Here is a 23,572-nt window from a genome sequence, read left to right on the forward strand (position 1 = left end):
TTGCTGGGAGGTACAAGAAATGATTGACTTCTGGGGCAAGACAGTTTTGTAAATCTTCAACACTATCTTTTACTGCTGTAATTAATGTTAAACTATAATGTACTTAGAAACAAAATCAATTTGGTTGAACCCATTAACAAATTAACAGTATAGGAAGGAACTGCAGATGCTGGTTTACACCGAAAATAGACATAACTCAACAGGCAGGCAGCATTTCTGGAGAGAAGGAATGGGTGACGTTTTGGGTTGAGACCTGTTTCAGACTGAGAGTCAGGGGAGAGGGAGACCAGAGATATGTGGATGGGTAACATGTGAAAACGAATTAAGAGATTAATTATGGGATTTAAACTAATTAATAGTCACAGATTAACTCAGGAATAAGTTCTTCAGCCTACCATCTCTGTACCACGAAGCCAATCTAATTAATTCCATCTGCCTACACATGGTCCAAACCCCTCTATTCCCTGCCTTTACATGCTTCTATCTAAAAGCATTTAAAACATTGCTGTCATGAATGCTTCTATCACCTGCCAGGCAGCGCATTGTGTGTAAAAGAAACCTGCTTTGCAAATCTCATTTAAACTTGACCCCTCTCGCTTTAAACTATGTCCACTAATATTTGATATTTTCAAGCTGGGATAAAAAAGTTTATTCTTTATGATTCCATTTTATTAACCTTAATTCCTACAATTCTCATATTCCTTTAAGCTTCAGTATTTATGTCCTCACTTTCAAACCTACATTCTTAGTGCATTCTCTCTTAAGTTGTAAATCACCATGGCTTGCGCCTTTATTTACATTAGCCCAGCCTCACATATTCTTCCAAGCTCTAAAACTTTTGTTTGGAATTATAAGAGAAAGAGAAAATGAAACAGAACATTCTATCGCTCCTTTGTCATGGAACTTACTACTGATCCCATGACACCAATGAAGTATAATTTCTCTTCTACACCCCATCCTAAAATTGTGCTTGACATCAAGGTCATCAAAGCATTCACATCCATAATACTCCTGTTGGAAAGAAAAAGATCTAAAAAGTCCCAAGTTTTAATTTGGCTTTAGCAGAACAGTATTTTTTACATTCAAGTTCATATTTGGTAGTAAAACCAGTCAGCTACCATCATTTCCCATAGAGCAAAAACGAAAGATGTCGAACCATTAAAATCTGATTTATAACACGATTAGGCAAAAGTTACTTTAAAAGGAAATGATTCATGTAGAATATTGTACACAAACGGCAATATAATATTGGATGCCTAATGTTTAGTTGAGGTTCTAGCTTGACTTAAATGTCAGATCGGCAGAATGACAGCACACTGGCTCTTAAAGGAGGAAATGGAAAGGCACAGTGGCCACAAAGTGCTGGAGTAGCTCAGCGGGTCAGGCAGTATCTCTGGAGAACATAGATAAGTGACATTTTGGGTCGGGACTCTTCTTCAGACTATACACAAAAGGACGCCATGTTGGAGTAACAACGGATCAGGCAGCATCTCTGGAAACATGTACACAAAAGGACACAAAGTACTGGAGTAGAAAGTCTAATCTTTTGGCCTTTAACAGTAGAAAGTCAAATCTTTGCCACTAGTTAGTTTCACCAAATAGAAGCAATGTGTAGAAGAGGTGGTCAGGGGAAAGCTTAGTTTGCCTTGGGACGTTTGAGAAACAATAAGAAACTGGGGCACACCACCCCTGTTCAAGCTGCACAATGGAATAGAGACAAATGGAGGAAATACCATGATCGAATGCTACAATGAAATCAAGGAGGTTATTTTAATTGCAACTTTAGATTGATTTACAGCAGGCCAGGGAAATTCTGGTGTATGGGGTAAAAACAGCCACCTATTCACCGGTCTCTGGTGCAAAAGGAAGCGTCAGCAGGACCAAGGAAAAAAACAGAAAATTTATGTTATCTTAGATGTTATAGTCTTCCCTTTATGTCCACGTACATCAATCTATAAGGGTTACTAAAGTGTAATCCAGTGTTCGTATAATTCCATTTGAAGAATTCTAACACATGGTTTGGTTTAGTTTATTATTGTCACATGTTCCAAGGTACAGTAAAAAGTTTTATGTTTCGTTGCATGCAATGCTATACCATTATACGGTATATATAATATACCATATATCCCCCCCCCCCCCCCATCCATGTGTTAGTATTTTTCATTTTAACTACTGAATAAGGTTCTTCCAAAAGACAGGAAAACTGACCAGCTAACATTCCAGTGACTTCCAAGCTAACATTCTGCATCTCAAGTCAGGACGTCACTCAAGAATTTGTGCCACCATTTCCTCATCTTGGGGAAGTACCATCTGGTAGTGCAGTGGAAAGAAAGAACATTACTTGGCATAGTGGCTCTTACATATTTCAAATGTTCTTGCTGAATGTCTTTTAAAATGGAATGCTCAGCCACTGAATAATTTATCAATTTTGGTTACTGATTACTTAATTTGAGAATGGGGAAGGGTGGTATAAAGATGTACAGTGGCCGAGTGTGAAACAAGGATGAATTAATATCCAGAGGCAATTTAATTGACAGGATTACAATTTCATGTCCACCGTTTTCAGTTTTGCCACACTGGTAAGACTTATTTCCAGTGGATTTCATATAGCAGAATCACAAATTGGTACTGAAAATAAAATGGGCATTTTGAAATGCCCTAAGATTTTGTAATAATTGACGGGAAGAATACTCTTCACAATTTTCCTTTACTGGATTACACATTAGATTGAAATTACCTCACACTACATTGGATTGAACAACCTACAAAGTCCTCATTAAAACAAAGCTTCAGTTTTAAGCAGCATCAAAAATACAGGAGAGAAAAAATCAGTATACCAAGTTCAAGCTGCATTGCAGAAGCAATGGGGAGGAAGAGCACAGCAAGTACTGCAGAGCATGGGAAAACCTTGAACCAAGCAAGGCATTATCACAACAATTTTTACTGGATAGCAGTGGATAAGGAAGGCTGAGCTTATCCACAAAAATTCGTACATCCAAATAGGCCAGCACCTCAAACTGGAATTTCAAGCATTAATTCACTCCATAAACTATTAGAAATTATGAGTCATAAAATTTAGCTAGCCTGCACATTTTGATCACAGATATAATGGGTTTCTTTTTTTAAATTTTTTTTTATTAATAAAAGGTACCAATCGGCCACCAAAGAATGAAATATTCCAATTCTTTAAAGAGCTTAAGGGTTTTCCTTCGTAAACCAGAGGACATCCAAAACTCACCTGCCCGTATCCTAACTTGTACCAAACCCCCTTCAGACTTCATTAGTCTACTTGGATTACTCTATACTGCCTCCTGATTCGAATGCTCATTTCGAATGGCATTTGACTAATTGGTCAACTGGACATATCCATGTATTCAGCTGCCAATTACCTACTTTAATATGACTTTTGCTTTCTTAAAATCCTGCTTAAAACCTATCCTTTCACCATGCTTTTGGTCCTTGGCCAAATCCTCCAAGTGGCTGTGTCTTGATAATGTTGGTGAAGCATTTTGGGATGTTGCTACATCAAAGGCAAAAAAAAAAGAAAAAAAGTTGTTGCCCGAGCACTACATCTAGACTTTAAATGTACTCCTTGAATCCTGCTAATCATGTCAGACACTACACTCGAAGTGTGACATGCAAGATAACAGCACTACACCCCTAAATTCTTTAAATGGCATTACAATTATACTGCTTGCCAGGCACTCACTTTTACTCTGAGCCTGGCGCCAGATGGGCTGTATCATTTCTTCCTCTCTTTCCCATTCAAGTTGCTACCTTTATCTTTTCCAAATTCAACTAGTGGGGAATAAAAACACAGATGTAATAATTTATCTTCAACTTTAATTCTACTTCAAGATCTGCAAATACACTAACCCAAAGCAACTTTGCAGAGTTAAACTTCAACAGCTCCAGATAGTTCCATCAATTACCAAAAAACAAGTAAATCCAACTTCAAAAGACAGTCTGCCCATATTCAACTGAAGGCAAAAAAAACAACTTCAAAAGCAAAACCAGACTTTGCAACAAACGTTAACACCTTATTTGCAATGATAACCAACCAGTAAAATGTGTTTATAACAATTCCATACAAATTAACCAAATTATTGTTCTGCACATGAAGAGCTTTATAGACTCAGAGAAAATAAAACATAAAGAGAGTTTGCTGCTCAGTAAACACCTCCATGATTTAAACATTCAATAAAACGACATACTTGCTCAATGAGTTAACAATCCCCAATTTTGAATTCGACAAGCCAAAATGTAAAAGCTCATTTAAACAGTCTCGTAATACTGAAAAGCTGCTGTGACCTTGTGCAATTCTGAAAATACTTTACGAAACTAACTATAGTAGCAAATTAATCTTTCACCCAATTGCCATTCAGAGCTGCACAATATCCAAGCAGAAATGCAATAAATGAGCAGGAACAGAACAAGCCCAGAAAGGGATGAAGTCGCTACAGTGCCGGCACCCTGAATTTTAACACCTTTTACAGCTTGACGCCAAATACCTCACACCAGTACCAGGATAAAGTTCAACATGTTACGGATTTTAAAATGAATAATGATCAACCAAATCCAGACCCAACCCAGGCACCAAATTGGTTACCTGGACAACTGTTCAGACGCTGAGATTGTATGTTTCGCATATTTAATGACTGTATGACAATTATTTTAAATTTAAATTACCCTAACAGTGACAGTCCAATATTCTAAATTCTATCACTGCAAAATCCAACTTCAGATGTGGTTTGATTTATAAATCCAGACTATTGAATAGGCAAGCAACTGATGCAAAATGGCATAAAAAAAAATAAAAAAAAAATACAAGGTCTAATTTCTGGTTTATCTGTTGAGGTACAAAGAAAAAAAGGATCTCAGAAATTCTAGCCTGAGGAATAAGTTATTTATTTAAATTGCTTCAGGTAACAGAGAGCAATAAAAATAATTACAAATGAACCTGACAAAATAACGTACATAGTAAAATCTAATATTACTTCATATGAGCTCATATTAAGTTTAAGAGTAATACAATTGTCTGAACTTACTACATTTTGCAACACTGACTCGCAACAGATATGGATTATGTGAGGGTAGATGAGAGATGGTCTTTGCATTGTGTTTAGCACAGATATTGTGGGCTGATAGGCTTTCCTTATGCCATACTGTCGTGTTTTATGTTCTATATCTTCTGCAGCAAAAGGGAGCATACTCCTAATGTCTGCAGGAAATCTAATGTTGAACTTCTGACAGAGAATGTATTTAACAACTTTTAAAAACATATTCCAATGCCATTTTGGAAATGGTTTGAAGCAGCTATATGCATGGAACTGTTTGCAAACAAAACTGATCAATTGGCAAATGTCTACCTGTCCTTTTTTATCCCTCATCTTGAGGTTTGGGTAGTTCATCTAAACATGCAGAACATTTCCACTCTGGAAGCACCAGCACAAATATTTTTCAACTTTCCCAGATACAACAGTGCAGCTATTACAAGCTCAAACCTCATCATACCGATTACATTCAGATGGAGGAGCATTTGTACAAACATTAACAAACAATTGAAATTAATCTGTGCTATTCCAGAACAGAACACCTTAGATTAATAATTCAGATTACTCCACAATTCTTTGATGCAGTCAGACCAAATAAGTTTTTGCTACAAATCAGTTCTTGAAAGCAATTTTTAATCCTCATTGCCAGGAAATTTAGTATTTAAAATTTGACAATGCCCTGAAGACAAAAGTCATTACAAGGCATTTGCTGTTCAAAGCAGGGTAAAATCATAGACAAAACCAAGCTTTTGTCATCCTGTCTGGTGTTGTGCATGTTGTTCTATGCATCAATTACAACAAATCAAGTTGTACAATCCAGTGAAAATGCTCAAATGCATTCAAACCCTTTCTGTAATTATCCTTGTTTAAAAAGGAACTGCAGATGCTGGAAAATCAAAGGTAGACAAAAATACTGGAGAAACTCAGTGGGTGAGGCAACATCTATGGAGCGAATAGATGCTGCCTCACCCGCTGAGTTTCTCCAGCATTCTACCTGTAATTATCCTTACTTGCCAACTTCATCACTGTCTTAGTGATGTCCACCACAGGATCTTGTCCATTAAACGTATTGGTGTCATCAATAACAGTGAAGCTCTCTACAATGCTCTCAAAACCACCACCTCTTGAAACCCAAATTCATACAATTCCTTAGGATTGCCCTCCCTTCCACATGCTGCCCTGCTTAAGTCATCTTTTTTCCTTGGACACCAAATGCCTCAAGAACAGTGAAACGCCTTGAGCCACAAAAACAGAATTGCCTAACATGCAGATCAAAATTGTTTTTACCTTCTGCTGATATTCCAAATTCACCACCAAGTGGCCATGTCCTCCTCAGTTCTGATGAACAGCCTTTGAAGCTGTAGCATTATTGGACTGACAAAACTAGCATTAGCTAGGTACAAAAGTAACAAAAACAGATGACACCCTGGGACCCACTGAAAATTAAATTTATGGGGAAACGGGCAACCTATCAAAATGTGTTGTCTCATACCAACGTTTCCAACAAAGGCCTTCAGAATTGGAATTTAGAATTTCGTGTATCTTTTGAGGAAAAATATGTTTTTAAGTAATAATTATGATGAAAGCAGATGGAATATCGCTTTGGAACTTAGAATTTCATTTTTTAGTCAATAACTGATTAAATCAAAGAAGAAGCATCATTTTATTTACATATGAAGTTGTAAAGTCCTTTCCATATAGCAAATAATCCTACTATATATCCATAGAAATATGATCAAACTTGAGGTATCAGGGTGAAAAAAGCCAAATTGAAAATGTTGGCTTCAAAGGGAACCTTGAAACAATGGAGAGGCAGAACAGCAGAGGTACTTGGGTAAGGAATTTCAGCTACTGAGATATAATTTATAGAAAAAAGATACTTAAGCAGCCAGAAATGCAGCAGCATGGGTACCTTGAGTGACAGAGTTCAAGATTATAGAGAAGGGAAAAGACAGTCAAAAAAGGGGTTTGAAAACAAAAATGAGACTGTCAGAAATTAGGCATTTGTCAAATGAAGGCTGAGGCAGATCAGCTAGCACAGGCTGATAGATGGATACTTCTTGCTTTGGTCTCAAGCAGAACCTTTAAAAACTGAAGCGAAAAAAACACTATTAGGGAGAAACATAGAGGGTCAGGTAGCATACGTGGAGGGAAATGGGCATTCTACAATTTGGATTGAAACCCTTTATCTGGACCATTTCCCCCAGCAGTTAGGTTGTTTTTTTTTTGCTCGATGCTTCTGGTCTGACCTGCTGAGTTCCTCCAGCAGTTTGTTTTCTGCTATAGTTTCCAGCATCTGCAGTCTCATGCCTTCGTAAACCTAAGGTCACATAAAAATGGGACTCGAAATAAGAACCCTTTTGAATATCCGTGGCAGTTACAAAGGAACAGTTCAAGGTTTCAACAGTGGATGCATTGAAGCAGAAGTTAGTTGATGCTATGAAGTCGGTCTTAACGATGATACGGAAATGTATCATCCGTACATTTCACAGAGATTGTTTAAAATATAGTTCAGTGAAGTGTGAATATTTTCCATGTCAGCTGGGAAATTGACCAAAACAAAAATGGCTTTGGTCTTTCCAGTTTGCATTGATAGAAATTTCTGTTCACTTGTTATTAAATTGTAGACAAGCAGCCAGACACTTTGGAGATAGTAAGTGAAGGTCAAAGCAGGAGATGGTGACAAGATGGAAGTAATGTTGCTGAGGAGCTGCATGCAAATTGGAGGATGTCATGGAAAGATCCTCATGGAATATCGGAGCTTAGTGTGAGGTACATGGAGAAGGCTTTTACAAACGATTTTCTAGCAACTGCAAATAAACAATTCAGACAAGCTAGAGAGCAAAATATAGACCTTATACAATATAGAGAGCAGACACACATTTACTGCAACTGCACATTTCCAAAGGATCACCATTATTATTTGCAGGATCTTTTGTTGAAAAAGGCTAACTTGTTTGTTATGAATTTTGAAGACTTTGTAACTGAAACAGACACACATTTTAACGAAATTCACACCATCACAGAACACGGCATGTCGTTAATTTCTACACTATATTTGTTATGCATTAAAATACTACCCGGAACATATCTAGTACAAAAAAAAAGCTCAGATTTACAGATCTGACCCCATAACTGTGCCCAAGTTAAAATGAACAAAATCAATTCTACAACTGTTGCGGGAAATCTTTTGCCAAAACAATTAGTTTATAAGTCATAGGAGAAATGGGCCATTCGGCCTGTCGAGTCTACTCTGCCATTCAATCATGGCTGATCTATCATTCCCTCTCAACCCCATTCTCTTGCCTTCTCCCCATTACCCTTGACACCCTTACTAATCAAGAATCTGTCAATCTCCACCATAAAATTACCCATTGACTTGGCCTCCACATTATGTGGCAATGAATTCCATAGATTCACCACCCTCTACCAAAATAAATTCATCCTCATCTCTTTTATAAAGGTATGTCCTTTTACTCTGAGGCTGTGCCCTCTGGTCCTAGACTCTCCCACTAGTGGAAACATCCTCTTCACATCCACTCTATCCAGGTTTCACTAGTTAGGTGAATGTTATAACGAGGAGGATCAAGCGCAACAATGCTGATCCCCGTAAAATAGTCAGATGACATTCACCATTTTCGTGACACAGAACAGCCGAATCAGAGCTGGGAGCTCCTCAGCGAAAAAAAGCAGCAAAACATGAGTCAGCAACTGGAGGAAGAAAACTCGACAGTGGAATTGAGCTGTGGGAAGAGAAAGATAGAACCAGTACTAAGATTTCCCTATGAATTTATCACAGTTCTATGCTGCTATTCAGAAGATTGCTATCCAAGATTAGATGTAGATGCTTTACGAGTACACATTAATGTTTACATTCTTTCTTTCAAATACTACCCAGAAGCCTTTAATCAACATCATGGAAGAGATCCACAAGCCTACACTAAGCTTTTGCTTTGGTGTATTTTGTGCGTTATTGGTGGTAACGTATAGGAACTGCAAGGCCACCTAGTAATTTCTAACTGCAAGATATAAATAGGTTGCCGATCTCCAAGAACCCTCTACATTTTTTGCGGTGCGAGTTCACAATTGCAACCATGCAATGCGATCCTGGAATGCAGCCCAGAGTTGACGAAGGTTAGTTAACTCTGTAAAATCTGCACCATGTGCTTATTCCAATATGCTGTTATGTGCCAGCTGATAGTAGCCATTTATTGGTCCATACATCTCATAATTGGAAAAAAATGATTCAGAGAAACCCAATGAAGAATGCATACATTCTGGGCATCTGTAAATTAGTTCAAGTGAATGAAAATATTAAGTTTAAAACTTTTTAAAGCCTCTCCAATATTTTATATCATCTCAAGCTGCAAAATACAAAAACACTTTTCTTTGCCTCAGATTGCACAACATCCAAGATATGAAGTTGTTTCCATTTCAGAAAAAGTAACAGCAAGGGAAATATTAGCCACGACACATCAATGGCTCTTGGATTAGAGATATGCACCACATGACCTTCAGTATTCACAAAACAAAAACGCAGTATTTTATCCAAAAATTCCTGTCCTAAAACAGGAAGTGTCCCTGCAATCTCAACACATGAACTTAATCAAATAAAAACCAGGTTCTTCAATTTCCCCTTCTCATTCTCAGTAAATTAACATAGCTCTACCATATACATTCAACAAATTTATGTGAAAAGTAATCTATTAATAAAAACAAATTCTGTAGCTTGCTCAGTAAACTGACTTCATTGATAGTTTTGATGTAACTTGGTTGCCGGCATATTTACATTCTTTTGATGAGATTGTAACACTAGGCTGGGCTGTGAGATATTAAATGTTCAAAACTTCCATTAGTCTCAAACTTGTTTGGATATTTAACGGCAGCAAAAAAAGTCATATGGACTTGTGAAAGTACTCCATTACTAGTGTTAACAAAGAACACCCAACTGTCAGCTTCCAGAGGAATAACTAACAACCCGTCTTCAAAAAAATAAGAAACAAGCTTATTCAGCTCCCATTCTATTCAGCACTACACATTTGTTCCTTACAAAACTGGCCCACTGTGATTGCAATACATCTCTAAAATGCACTCCATTTACCTGCCTAGGTTATTCTATAGCACCTCAACCTCCACCACAGTGAAGACAAGGGCAGCAAGTGCATGGGCCCACCACTACCACCAAGCTTGCCTTTTAGTTCCACAAAAATTGACTCAATTATAATTTCTTCATCGTCACAGTTTAAGCACAGGAAGTGTCCAAGTAGCACACTGTGGAGCACATTTATGAGGCCTGCAGTGGCTCAGCAGCAGTTTCAAAGGAATGGGCAATAAATGCCTATCTTGCCAGAAACACCCACATTCCAAAAATTGAGTAAACTAAAAGGACTTGAGACCTGGGACAACATTTCAATCCATCGCACACAATACCTTACTAGACTAAAAAAGATTCTTCAATTATCAGTACTTGTTTCAGCTTTAAACCAACACTGAAGTGCTCTGACAATACAAAATAATTACTAAATTAAAAAAGGCACAAGATACACTCAATGAATCACAATAACATCAATTATTTCCTTCCAATGTGAACAGGCAAAAGAAAGGCTAAGGTGCCAGATCTACACAATTTTTTTTAATGCTTGCAGACAGCCATATCAATATGTAGCTTAACTAGGTCACAAGATCACAGACCAACAATTAGCAATTATTTTCACTTTCATAGGTATTCGATATCCAGTACTTATTTTTGTTACATCAGACATAACTGATGCAACTGAAGTTTGCCCTTCACTGGCTCATCCTGATTTGAATCAGCATTGGTGGTCAAAGTACAATTTCACTCTGGAAATAACACTGCTCCTTAGGTAATTATGGAGGTCTGTTAAAACTATGTCAGATTTCTCTGCATGTAGAAACAGCAGTGGCACTGAAAGCCAACACCTCATTTGTAGGCACTAAAAGTGGGTAACCACAGCTGGTAACCCAGCAGCATGCTGGCTGTGCATAAATGACAAGAGATATAGAAGAACATACTCATTACAAAATGAATGAGTCAAAATGAAATTCCAAACTAAAGATTAGCTTTAAATGTGAGGCTAAAGGATGTCAATGTGTAATATTTTACGCCATTTGCTTTTCTCATGTTTGGCAGTGGAAAATGGCCACTTTTGAATTTTTAAAGCATACATAGTATTTCTGTGCATTGACTATATTACCGAATACGAATAGCATGAAATTTAATTTGAGCACAAATAGGATCTACAGGCTACGTTGTGTATTGGTACATATATTATCTTAAGGATATCCAAGCATGAAGCTTAAAGTGTCAGGTTATGGGAGGGAAATGTGTCTTTATTCAAACCCTAGCCATAAGAAATGGTGTTACAAAAATTCTATCATAATAAAAATGAATTTAAGCAATGGGGAAAGAATAAAACAAATTGCAACGAATATCATCCTTTTTACCTCAGATTTGAGTGCTTGATTACTGCAAACTTTATAAATAATTACCACATCAGATGAAAAGCTCCTGTTCCCATTTTTTCCCATACCATAAAGAACAATTTTTAATGTCATTTCTCCCTGCCCCCGCTCCACACAAAGGGGAAAAATGCTCAAGATGAAACATAATTATACACCATGGATTAAAATAGTGTACAAGATGGATTAAATTATCTTGCCTTCCAGCAAAACATAACCACAATTACCAGGCCCTGATTTCTAATTGGTAATCAAGAAACTAAACCAAAATCAAATGACACTTTGATGAAGAATAATATATTGAATATAAGATCAAATTATTGCCATATTGTGAGCTGCTCAATTAGTAAGCTACAGCTCAGTCTATATTTGAAATCAGCCTAATTCATTTGAAATTCTAACTTTAAAAAACTTTGCATGCTGTTAAGTTTAAGTATGCTTTGCAGATGCAAAGACTGATTGATGTAAATGGATTGCTAACCATAAACATGGTTATAATACAGTATATTTACTTCTGTAATGGATCAAAGTTTAAATATTTCAATCTACAAAATTGCAGTAACATTTATAAGGTGATTTATTCCCTCCACAAATGAATAAATGTTTTAATTTTAAGTAAGCTAATACATCTACTGAACGAGCCATGCAATTTCAAACCATAAATGGAGTTGGACTTGACTCTGGAAGAGTCTAGCACCTGCTCAAGTAGACCATCTGATATCAGTCCCAAAAGGTGGGTCATTAGGCAAGACTCATTGTCATAATCAATTTCCTGGACATCTCGTCAATCAACACATGCACAAAAGCTGCCAGTTCATTTCAGAACAGTTATCTTTGATCGCTTGTATTTGCTGTCAATCAGGTGGCAGTAAATATGTTACTAAATTTGCCTCAGCTTTCTTAAAAAGGAAAACCAAAGCATTCACACTTCTGTAGACTATTTAATAATCCGTGCTGGAAATTTCAGCTCAGCGGAGGGCTCCTACAGCCATCCACGTGTACTGTTCAGGATCACATTAAGTATTACCGAATAACCTATTGAAGAACTGGTTTTCTTGAAACCACAACAGAAGTAAGGAACTGCAGATACTGGTTTATGCCAAAGATAGACACAAGGTGCTGGAGTAACTCGGGTCAGGCAGCATCTCTGGAGAAAAAGGTTGCAGGAGATTTGAAGAAGGGTCCCGACCAGAAACGTTACCCATCCTTTTGCTCCAGAGATGCCGGCTGACCCGCTGAGTTACTCCAACAGTCTATTCTTAAACATAACCCAACACTGACATTTCAGGTTAAAAAAAAGAATGTTTATAAGTGGCACCCCATTTCAATATTAGAATACAGTACATTGATCCAATAAGAACAAGTGTACATTCAGTGAATAACATACAACCATACCTGTCTTCATCTCCATCGATTTGTATTGGTATTGAGAACACAGAATTTGTGAGGCTGTTCATAGGGCTGGCCACTTGTAAATTCAAAGGGTTACCAAGAATATCAGGAATAAGAGGCTTCATGGAGGACTTGCTTTCAGCAGACTGAGAAGTCTGAGACACAAGCTGCTCGGAATTCCGTCTCTCTTCCAGGTGGCCTGTACCTTGCTGTGTGTGAAACAGGTTGGTCTGTGACACGATCGAAGATAAGTTGATTGAACCTTGCATGAGAGGAAACCCAGATTGTATTAGGCCAGTACTCCCAGTCATTGGTGTCTGAGTACTTTGCTGGGATTGAACCATTGTTACTGGAACACTTGGCATAGTAACAGACGTAGCAGATACATTAGGCACCACAGCAGGCACACTTGAAACACCAGTACTAGGCACATTTTGAATGCCAACAGCCACACTGGACAAGCCAGGTACCTGACTGATCATTCCAGATAGTAGACCCAGAGCTTGATGCTGTTGGGTTAAATGTTGTTGCACACCTGATGACCCCAAAGTTTGCTGCTGTAAGATAAGACCTTTCGTAGGACCCGGCCGAGCATTTTGCTTCCCTTGCCCACACTGACCGTCCAAATCACCACTCTGGGCTGGCATACCCATAACCTGCACTCCACTGGCAGGTGACTGCATCGCTGGCGAAGGACCCTGACTCGTCACTTGGCCAGTAGGAAGGCTCATAGCTGCAGTGATCTGAAGTACTGTACCTGGTGAAGATTGCTGTATGGTTCCTAGACCCTGCATGGCCGGCAAATGTTGCATATATTCCACATGGCTGTTTGGAACAGTAGACTGAGATGGCAGTAAATGTGGAATTGGAGAAAACTGAAACTGCTGACTCTGCGAAGCATGAGCAGCAGCTACATTAGTCTGCGAGGTTGATGTGCATGCTGTATGAATTGCCATGCCATTAATCCCCGTTTGCAGAACATTGTGCTGACCCAAATTGCTCTGCGATATATGTTGCTGAGCCCCCACAGAAGTATAGATTTGAGTGCCGGAAGCAGCTTGAGTCACTGGAAGCCCGCAGATGGACTGCTGGCCCTTCACGAAACTTTGGTGCTGGTTGATCACATCGGTCTGAGTTAACTGCGTTACCGTGGCGTTGATGGAAGTATCAGCCAGGGAGTCAGTGCCATGCACGGACTGAACAGAGCTGGCCGTGGCTCCCAATCCACTGTCCCTGTCGGCACACTGCTGCTCAGAGGCGGTGCTGCTGCTGTTGTGCCTGATAGTGCCGTCCGAATCTCGGTCGTAAAACTCGGTGCAGGTCCACCGGCCCCTGCGAAAAGGCTCGCCCGAGCCATGGTCCAGCTTGATGACCCTGAAACGCGAGGTGCAGGCCACCGCCGGTTGCATAGCCACCCCTCCGGTTGAGGTGCCGCTGACCGATGCTGAAGCGGGCAGCGTGGCTCCCGGTGCATTCCCGGGGACCGGAGTAACTGTACCTCCACCTCCTGCCCCCGTCCCGGGGAGCCGGCCTCCGAAGCCTTCACGGTCGTGAGGGATGTTAGGAGAGAGCGCCCCGGGGGTGTCCGCCTCGCCCACGTTGTTGAGGGTCTCGTCGGACGAGCTGCGGTCACACACTTCGGCGTGCTCGTGGTCTGTGGCCCGGGACGACACGTCGAAGATCTCGGAGGAGATGTCCTCGGTGCGGGACTCGTCCGGGTCTTCCAGGCTCTCAGTATCCTCGGTGATGCTGTTGGCCGCCACTTGAGCCGTGGTCACGCTGGTGATCTGGAAACCGCTTTTCTTTTTAACCGGCATCTTGGAGCGAATTAAATATCCGTAGAGGTGCCGCAAGGTCGCTCTTTTCACCTCCTCGATTCCCCCCTCAAAGTCTGTGGTATTTGCTTTAACTGATGTTATTAAAAAAATACCTTTTACAAGGCGCTCAGATAGACCATCTTCACGTCGCTGTGGAAATATCCCAAGTGAAGAGAGAGAAAAATAATAACGGCCGAATAAACCTTTCAAGAGTTTGTCGGTTGTCCTGCCGGTATGTGTGTGTTTAAATCCCCCTTCTTGCTCTCACACGCCGCCACAGTCCATGTCTGCTGCTTGCTGCTCCTCCGGCTTCAGCTCCTGGGCGAGAGGCTCTACTTTGCTTGCAGTGAAGAGGACTTGCAAGGCCGTCCGTTCGTCAGTCACGGCGACTCACCATCGCAGTCAGTGTTGCGGGGGCCGGGGCTCCCCCCGCTGAAAACTCTTTCCCCCTCCCCTGGTCCTACTCTGCCCTCCGAGGGAGGGAGGGAGCAGACAGCCCTGCCCAAGGGAAGGAGGGGGGGGGAATGGTCGCCTCTACCCTCACTCGATCTACCTCTTGTTGCCCGCAACTGAGACGCCCGCCTACCTTCCTCCCCCAGCCACCACCTCCCCTCTCCTCCTCTGCTTCCTCCTCCTACCCCGGGCAGGGGAGCTCGGGCCCCCGCTGCCTGGGGGAGAGAGGTCCGGGCCTGACTTTTCTCTTGACTAGCCGGAGCAGCCGAGCGATGCCATGATGGTCCGCCGTGCGAAAGCGCCGGGGACGAGGGACAGGGGGAAGAGGCTCCCTACTCTGGGCCGGGGCCTTCAGCGGGAACCTGGGCCACACTCGGACTACAGACCCCCCCCCCCACCTCCCGGTCGCCTCTGCTGCACAAACCGGGGATGCGAGGGAGGTGGGGAAGGGTGGGATGAGGATCGCTTATTTATTTATTAACGAGGGCCCCCTATCCTTTCTGGATCTCTCTCCGTCCCTGTCGGTCTCTTCGGCGCAGAAGAAGGAAAAAGCTGCCACCACCGACTCGTCTACCTCCCGCCCTCTGTCCCCCTCACTGCAAGATGGCTCGCAGCCTCCCGCGCTGCACCCTGGGAACGTCCCCAACGTCGCCGTCACGTCACCGGCGTATGGTCCTAAACCCGCCTACGCGCCGCACTGACGTCATCGCGCAGCCCGCCTTCGCGCCGCCCCTTGACGTCACCGCGAACGTTCCTTGGTCCCGCCCCGTCTTTGCGTCACCGGAAACCCCCCCCCCCTTGGTCCCGCCCCGCCTCACGCCGTCCCTTGACGTCATCGCGCATGCTCCCCTGCCCGTCCCGCCCCCCCCCCGCACGTCAATCACTATGTCAATCCCTGCTCCACGTGTACCAGGTTTCAAAGGTGAAATTGGTCTCAGAAGTTCACAAGTTGTAGGAGGAGAATTAGGCCCTTCGGCCCATCGAGTTCACTCTGAAATTCAATCATTTGCTATCTCTGCCTCCTAATCCCATTTTCCTGCCTTTTCCCCATAACCCTTGACACCCGTTATGATCAAGAATTTGTCTATCTCTGCCTTAACTTGCCTATCTCTCCCTCAGTAGGGTTGCCAACTGCTCCGTATTTTCCAGGACATCTGGTATATTGGGCTAAATTGGTTTGTCCATACGGAACCGCCCTTGTGCCAGATTGACTGCTACTACTCGGGTCGAGGGGACTGTCGGGTCGGAGCGCTGCGTCCGGGCCAGCCTTACCCATCCCGACATAGTACAGCCCATGGAGTGCAGCAGCAGCGCCTCGCCCGTGGCCCTGTTGGTCGGCAGCCCGGCCAGCTGTCCGACCCGACCCTTCGGACTCTCGCTTACTGCCGACACCACCACCCCTCCTTATCATGGCCGATCATCGGTTCATGAGTTGGATGGGGTGCCGGACTTTGCGTGCGACGTCGCACGGGCCAAAACTCCTCAGCTGGCCCGCCGGCTGGGCTTTGTGTGCAGTCCAGTACCCGGGCCAACTCATCATTCACCCAGCCATGGCCGAGTCGGTCAACAAATTGCCGTCGTGAATTTATCCCTTATTTTGACCTGTTGTCCTAAATTGTCCCCAGTGTGTAGGATATTGCTAGTGGACGGGAATCGTTGGTCGGCGTGGGCACTGTGTTTCCCTGCAGTATCTCTAAACTAAACTGAACTCCACTCCCACCTACTCCATCTGTCATCAATATTAGCCTTGAATATACCCAGTGACTGAGTGTCCACAACCCTCTTGGACTTAGAATTCCAAAGATTCACAACAGTCTGAGTGATGAAATTCCTCCTGGCCGCAATTCGAAATATCTAATCCCTTATCCTGCGACAATACCTCGAGTCTCGTCTCTCAGGCCAAAAGAAACAAGATCCCAACATCCACCTTGTCAATCCCCCCATTAGTACAACATTTACAGTACAGCCCACTAGGTCCAATGAGTTGAGTTTGAGGCAGTTACTTGAGTTTAGTTTATTGTCACATGTACCAAGGTACATTGAAAAGCTATTGTTGCGTGCTAACCGGTTAGCGGAAAGACAATATATGATTGCAATCGAGCCATTCAAAATGAACAGATACATGATTAAGGGAATAACATGAATAACGTTTAACCATATAACCATATAACCATATAACAATTACAGCACGGAAACAGGCCATCTCGACCCTTCTAGTCCGTGCTGAACACGTATTCTCCCCTAGTCCCATATACCTGCGCTCAGACCATAACCCTCCATTCCTTTCCCGTCCATATAACTATCCAATTTATTTTTAAATGATAAAAACGAACCTGCCTCCACCACCTTCACTGGAAGCTCATTCCACACAGCCACCACTCTCTGAGTAAAGAAATTCCCCCTCATGTTACCCCTAAACTTCTGTCCCTTAATTCTCAAGTCATGTCCCCTTGTTTGAATCTTCCCTACTCTCAGTGGGAAAAGCTTATCCACGTCAAGTCTGTCTATCCCTCTCATCATTTTAAAGACCTCTATCAAGTCCCCCCTTAACCTTCTGCGCTCCAAAGAATGAAGCCCTAACTTGTTCAACCTTTCTCTGTAACTTAGTTGCTGAAACCCAGGCAACATTCTAGTAAATCTCCTCTGTACTCTCTCTATTTTGTTGACATCCTTCCTATAATTAGGCGACCAAAATTGTACCCCATACTCCAGAATTGGCCTCACCAATGCCTTGTACAATTTTAACATTACATCCCAACTTCTATACTCAATGCTCTGATTTATAAAGGCCAGCACACCAAAAGCTTTCATTACCACCCTATCTACATGAGATTCCACTTTCAGGGAACTGTGCACAGTTATTCCCAGATCCCTCTGTTCACCTGCATTCTTCAATTCCCTACCATTTACCATGTACGTCCTATTTTGATTTGTCCTGCCAAGATGTAGCACCTCACACTTATCATCATTAAACTCCATCTGCCATCTTTCAGTCCACTCTTCCAACTGGCATAAATCTCTCTGTAGACTTTGAAAATCTACTTCATTATCCACAACCCCACCTATCTTAGTATCATCTGCATACTTACTAATCCAATTTACCACACCATCATCCAGATCATTGATGTACATGACAAACAACAGTGTACCCAACACAGATCCCTGTGGCACCCCACTAGTCACTGGCCTCCAACTTGACAAACAACCATCCACCATTACTCTCTGGCATCTCCCATTCAGCCACTGTTGAATCCATCTTGCTACTCCACCATTAATACCCAACCATTGAACCTTCTTAACCAACCTTCCATGAGGAACCTTGTCAAAGGCCTTACTGAAGTCCATATATACAACATCCACTGCTTTACCCTCATCAATTTCCCGAGTAACCTCTTCAAAAAATTCAAGAAGATTAGTCAAACATGACCTTCCAGGCACAAATCCATGTTGACTGTTCCTAATCAGACCCTGTTTATCCAGATGCTTATATATATTATCTCTAAGTATCCTTTCCATTAATTTGCCCACCACTGACGTCAAACTAACAGGTCTATAATTGCTAGGTTTACTCTTAGACCCCTTTTTAAACAATGGAACAACATGCGCAGTACGCCAATCCTCCGGCACTATTCCCGTTTCTAATGACATTTGAAATATTTCTGTCATAGCCCCTGCTATTTCTACACTAACTTCCCTCAATGTCCTAGGGAATATCCTGTCCGGACCTGGAGACTTATCCACTTTTATATTTCTCAAAAGTGTCAGTACTTCCTCTTCTTTGAATCTCATAGTTTCCATAGCTACTCTACTTGTTTCCCTTACCTCACATAATTCAATATCCTTCTCCTTGGTGAATACCGAAGAAAAGAAATTGTTCAATGTCTCCCCCATCTCTTTTGGCTCTGCAGATAGCTGTCCACTCTGACTCTCTAATGGACCAATTTTATCCCTCATTATCCTTTTGTTATTAATATAGCTGTAGAAACCCTTTGGGTTTACTTTCACCTTACTTGCCAAAGCAACCTCATATCTTCTTTTAGCTTTTCTAATTTATTTCTTAAGATTCTTTTTACATTCTTTATACTCCTCAAGCACGTCATTTACTCCATGCTGCCTATAATTATTGTAGATCTCCCTCTTTTTCCGAACCAAGTGTCCAATTTCCCTTGAAAACCAGGGCTCTTTCCGATTTTTACTATTTCCTTTCAACCGAACAGGGACATAAAGATTCTGTACTCTTAAAATTTCACCTTTAAATGTACTCCATTTCTCTTCCACATCTTTCCCATAAAACAAAATGTCCCAATTTACTCCTTTTAAATCCTTTCGCATCTCCTCAAAGTTAGCCTTTCTCCAATCAAAAATCACAACCCTAGGTCCGGTTCTGACCCTCTCCATAATTATATTGAAACTAATGGTATTGTGATCACTGGTCCCGAACTGTTCCCCAACGCATACCTCTGCCACCTGACCCGTCTCATTTCCTAACAGGAGGTCCAGCACCGCTCCTTCTCTAGTAGGTACTTCTATGTATTGCTGCAAAAAACTATCCTGCACACATTTTACAAACTCCAACCCATCCAGCCCATTTACAGAATGTGTTTCCCAGTCTATGTGTGGAAAATTGAAATCTCCCACAATCACTACCTTGTGCTTACTACTAATATCTGCAATCCTCTTACATATTTGCTCTTCCAAGATAAAGTCAGTAAAACCCAATCAAAGATAGTCTGAGGGTCTCCAATAAGATAGATAGTAGCTCAGGACTGCTCTCTAGTTGTGCTAGGGTGGTTCAGTTGCCTGAAAGCAGCTGGGAAGAAACTGTCTCTGAATCTGGAGGTGTGCGTTTTCACACTTCTATACCTTTTGCCCCATGGGAGAGGGGATAGAGGTAGTGTCGGCGTTCAACTCATCCTTGATTATGCCAGTGGTCTTGCCGAGGCAGCGTGAGGTGTACATAGAGTCAATGGAAGAGAAGTTGGTTTGTGTGATGGTCTGGGGTGTGTCCACAATTCTCTGCAAAACTTGGATGGAGCTATTCCCAAATCATGCTATGATGCATCCTGATAAAGTGCTTTCTACAGTGCATAAGTAGAAGTTGGTGAGCGTTGTTGGGGACATGCCGAACTTCCTAAACCTTCTAACTTCAATATGGGTGGTCCAGGAGAAGTTGTTGGTGATATTTATGCCGAGGAATCTTTCAACCATCTCTACTTCGGCACCATCACTGAAACCAGGTTATGTGTACCACTTTGCTTCCTGAAGTCGAACACTATCTCCTTTGTCTTGCTGACATTGAGAGAAAGGTTGTTGTCTCGACTCCAGGTCACGACGTTCTCAATCTCCTACCTGAGCTCATTATTTGATACCCAGCGCACAATGATGGTGTTGTCTGCAAATTTATAAATTAAATTACATTTGTCTATGACTGCACAGTCGTGAGTGTGCAAGGAGTAAAGAAGTGGGATGAGAGTGCATCTTTGCGGAGCACCATTGTTGAGGATTATCGTTGAGGATGATTTGGCCCCTATTCTCACTGATTGGGGTCTGTTGGTCAAGAGGTCACAGATCCAGTTGCAGACCTGAATGCTGTGACTCCAAGTCCCGCAAGTTTGGTGATGAGCTTGGAGGATATAATGGTGTTTGAGGCAGAGCTGTAGTTTCTGAATATAAGTCTGACATATGTACTCTCTTATCCAGGTGTTCCATGGATGAATGTAGGGCCAGGGCGATGGCATCGGAGTGGTGGTAGTCAAACAGCAGTGGGTCAAAGTTGCTTGGTAGACTGGACTTTCTATAACTAGCTTCTCAAAACATTTCATGATGGTGGATGTAAAGGCGAGTGGACAGTAGTCGTTTAGGCATGAGATCTTGCTTTTCTTCGGCACCGGCATGATGGTGGTCTTGAATCAAGTGTGTACCTCAGAATGGAGTAGGGAGAGATTAGAAATTCCATGAATATTCCCGCTAGCTGGTTGGCGCAGCTGCAAAGGACACAGCCAGGAACTCCGTATGGGCCAGTTATTGTCGTTGGGTTCACTTTCAGGAAGGCCGATCTAATCTCTGCAACAGTGACCCTGGGAAGAGGCACATTTTAGTCTGTCATCACCCAGTTGGCCTTCTGCCAAAGCAGGTATAGAAAGCATTCAGTTCATCCGGTAGGGCCACACTATCACCACTAATGTTGACTGAACTCACCTTTCACACAGTTATTGTACTCAGACCTTGCCGCATTGAGTGGGTCCAAGTGATTGTATTGGGACTCAAGTTTGTCCCAGTATATTCTCTTGGCATCCTTGATGGCTTTGCGGAGAACATATCGACGCAGCGGTAGAGTTGCTACCACACAGTGCCAGAGACCCAGGTTCGATCCTGACCTCGGGTACTGTCTATACAGTGTTTGTATGTTCTCCCTGTGACCCTGTGGATTTTGTCCATTCTCCAGATTCTTCCCACACTCCCACCCACATGCTACAGGTTTGTAGGTTCATTGGCTTCTGTAAAATTGTAAATTGTTCCTAGTGCATATAGTGTTAGTGTACGGGGTGATAGCTGGTCAGCGTGCACTCGATGGGCCGAAGGGCCTGTTTCTACAGTGTATCTCTAAAGTCTAAAGTCCAGGGTGAAGTATAGAGACCATTTGTAGCGTCCCAAGCTGAACGATTGACCAGGAGCATCGCAACCACATTCAATCTGCACCCTTCTGATCTGTGTGATTCCATTACTGATTTGCTGTCTGTGTGGAGTTTGCATGTTCTCACTGTGATGGCTTGGGATTCCTCCAGATTTCCTCACACATCCTAAAGACATGGATTTGTGCCTGGAAGGTCATGTTTAACTAATCTTCTTGAATTTTTTGAAGATGTTACTCGGGAAATTGATGAGGGTAAAGCAGTGGATGTTGTGTATATGGACTTCAGTAAGGCCTTTGACAAGGTTCCTCATGGAAGGTTGGTTAAGAAGGTTCAATGGTTGGGTATTAATGGTGGAGTAGCAAGATGGATTCAACAGTGGCTGAATGGGAGATGCCAGAGAGTAATGGTGGATGGTTGTTTGTCAGGTTGGAGGCCAGTGACGAGTGGGGTGCCACAGGGATCTGTGTTGGGTCCACTGTTGTTTGTCATGTACATCAATGATCTGGACGATGGTGTGGTAAATTGGATTAGTAAGTATGCAGATGATACTAAGATAGGTGGGGTTGCGGGTAATGAAGAAGAGTTTCAAAGTCTACAGAGAGATTTATGCCAGTTGGAAGAGTGGGCTGAAAGATGGCAGATGGAGTTTAATGCTGATAAGTGTGAGGTGCTACATCTTGGCAGGACAAATCAAAATAGGACGTACATGGTAAATGGTAGGGAATTGAAGAATGTAGGTGAACAGAGGGATCTGGGAATAACTGTGCACAGTTCCATGAAAGTGGAATCTCATGTAGATAGGGTGGTAAAGAAAGCTTTTGGTGTGCTGGCCTTTATAAATCAGAGCATTGAGTATAGAAGTTGGGATGTAATGTTAAAATTGTACAAGGCATTGGTGAGGCCAATTCTGGAGTATGGTGTACAATTTTGGTCGCCTAATTATAGGAAGGATGTCAACAAAATAGAGAGAGTACAGAGGAGATTTACTAGAATGTTGCCTGGGTTTCAGCAACTAAGTTACAGAGAAAGGTTGAACAAGTTAGGGCTTTATTCTTTGGAGCGCAGAAGGTTAAGGGGGGACTTGATAGAGGTTTTTAAAATGATGAGAGGGATAGACAGAGTTGACGTGGAAAAGCTTTTCCCACTGAGAGTAGGGAAGATTCAAACAAGGGGACATGACTTGAGAATTAAGGGACTGAAGTTTAGGGGTAACATGAGGGGGAACTTCTTTACTCAGAGAGTGGTAGCTGTGTGGAATGAGCTTCCAGTGAAGGTGGTGGAGGCAGGTTCGTTTTTATCATTTAAAAATAAATTGGATAGTTATATGGATGGGAAAGGAATGGAGGGTTATGGTCTGAGCGCAGGTATATGGGACTAGGGGAGATTATGTGTTCGGCACGGACTAGAGGGGTCGAGATGGCCTGTTTCTGTGCTGTAATTGTTATATGGTTACATGTGGGTTTGTAGGTTAATTGGCCTCTGTAAATTGCCCTGAGTGTGCAGGGAGTGGATGAGAAAGTGGGATAACGTAGAACTAGTGTGAACGGATGATCGAAGTGTCATCGCGAAGTGCTTTGAGAGAGTGATCCTGGCTCACCTCAAATCCAGCCTCCCTCCCACACTGGACCCCCATCAGTTTGCCTATTGGCCCAACAGGTCAACAGAGGATGCCATATCTGCGGCCATGCACTCTGCCCTGACCCACTTGGACAATAACAACTCCTACATCAGGTTGTTGTTC

At 42.2% G+C, this 23,572-nt stretch overlaps 1 protein-coding gene across 1 annotated transcript in view; it reads right to left on the bottom strand.

Annotated features, from left to right (window-relative positions):
* Nucleotides 1–15,879, bottom strand: part of tsc22d2 (TSC22 domain family member 2) — a 77,487-nt gene extending 61,608 nt beyond the window's left edge. The window contains exon 1 of the mRNA XM_033031854.1: nt 12,930–15,879. Coding sequence (XP_032887745.1) covers nt 12,930–14,743 — 1,814 coding nt within the window. The 5' untranslated portion in view covers nt 14,744–15,879. The remainder of the gene's footprint in view (nt 1–12,929) is intronic.
* Between the last annotated feature and the right edge of the window lie 7,693 nt (nt 15,880–23,572).

The sequence above is a fragment of the Amblyraja radiata genome, chromosome 13 (genome assembly GCF_010909765.2).
Source record: "Amblyraja radiata isolate CabotCenter1 chromosome 13, sAmbRad1.1.pri, whole genome shotgun sequence".
NCBI lineage: Eukaryota > Metazoa > Chordata > Chondrichthyes > Rajiformes > Rajidae > Amblyraja > Amblyraja radiata.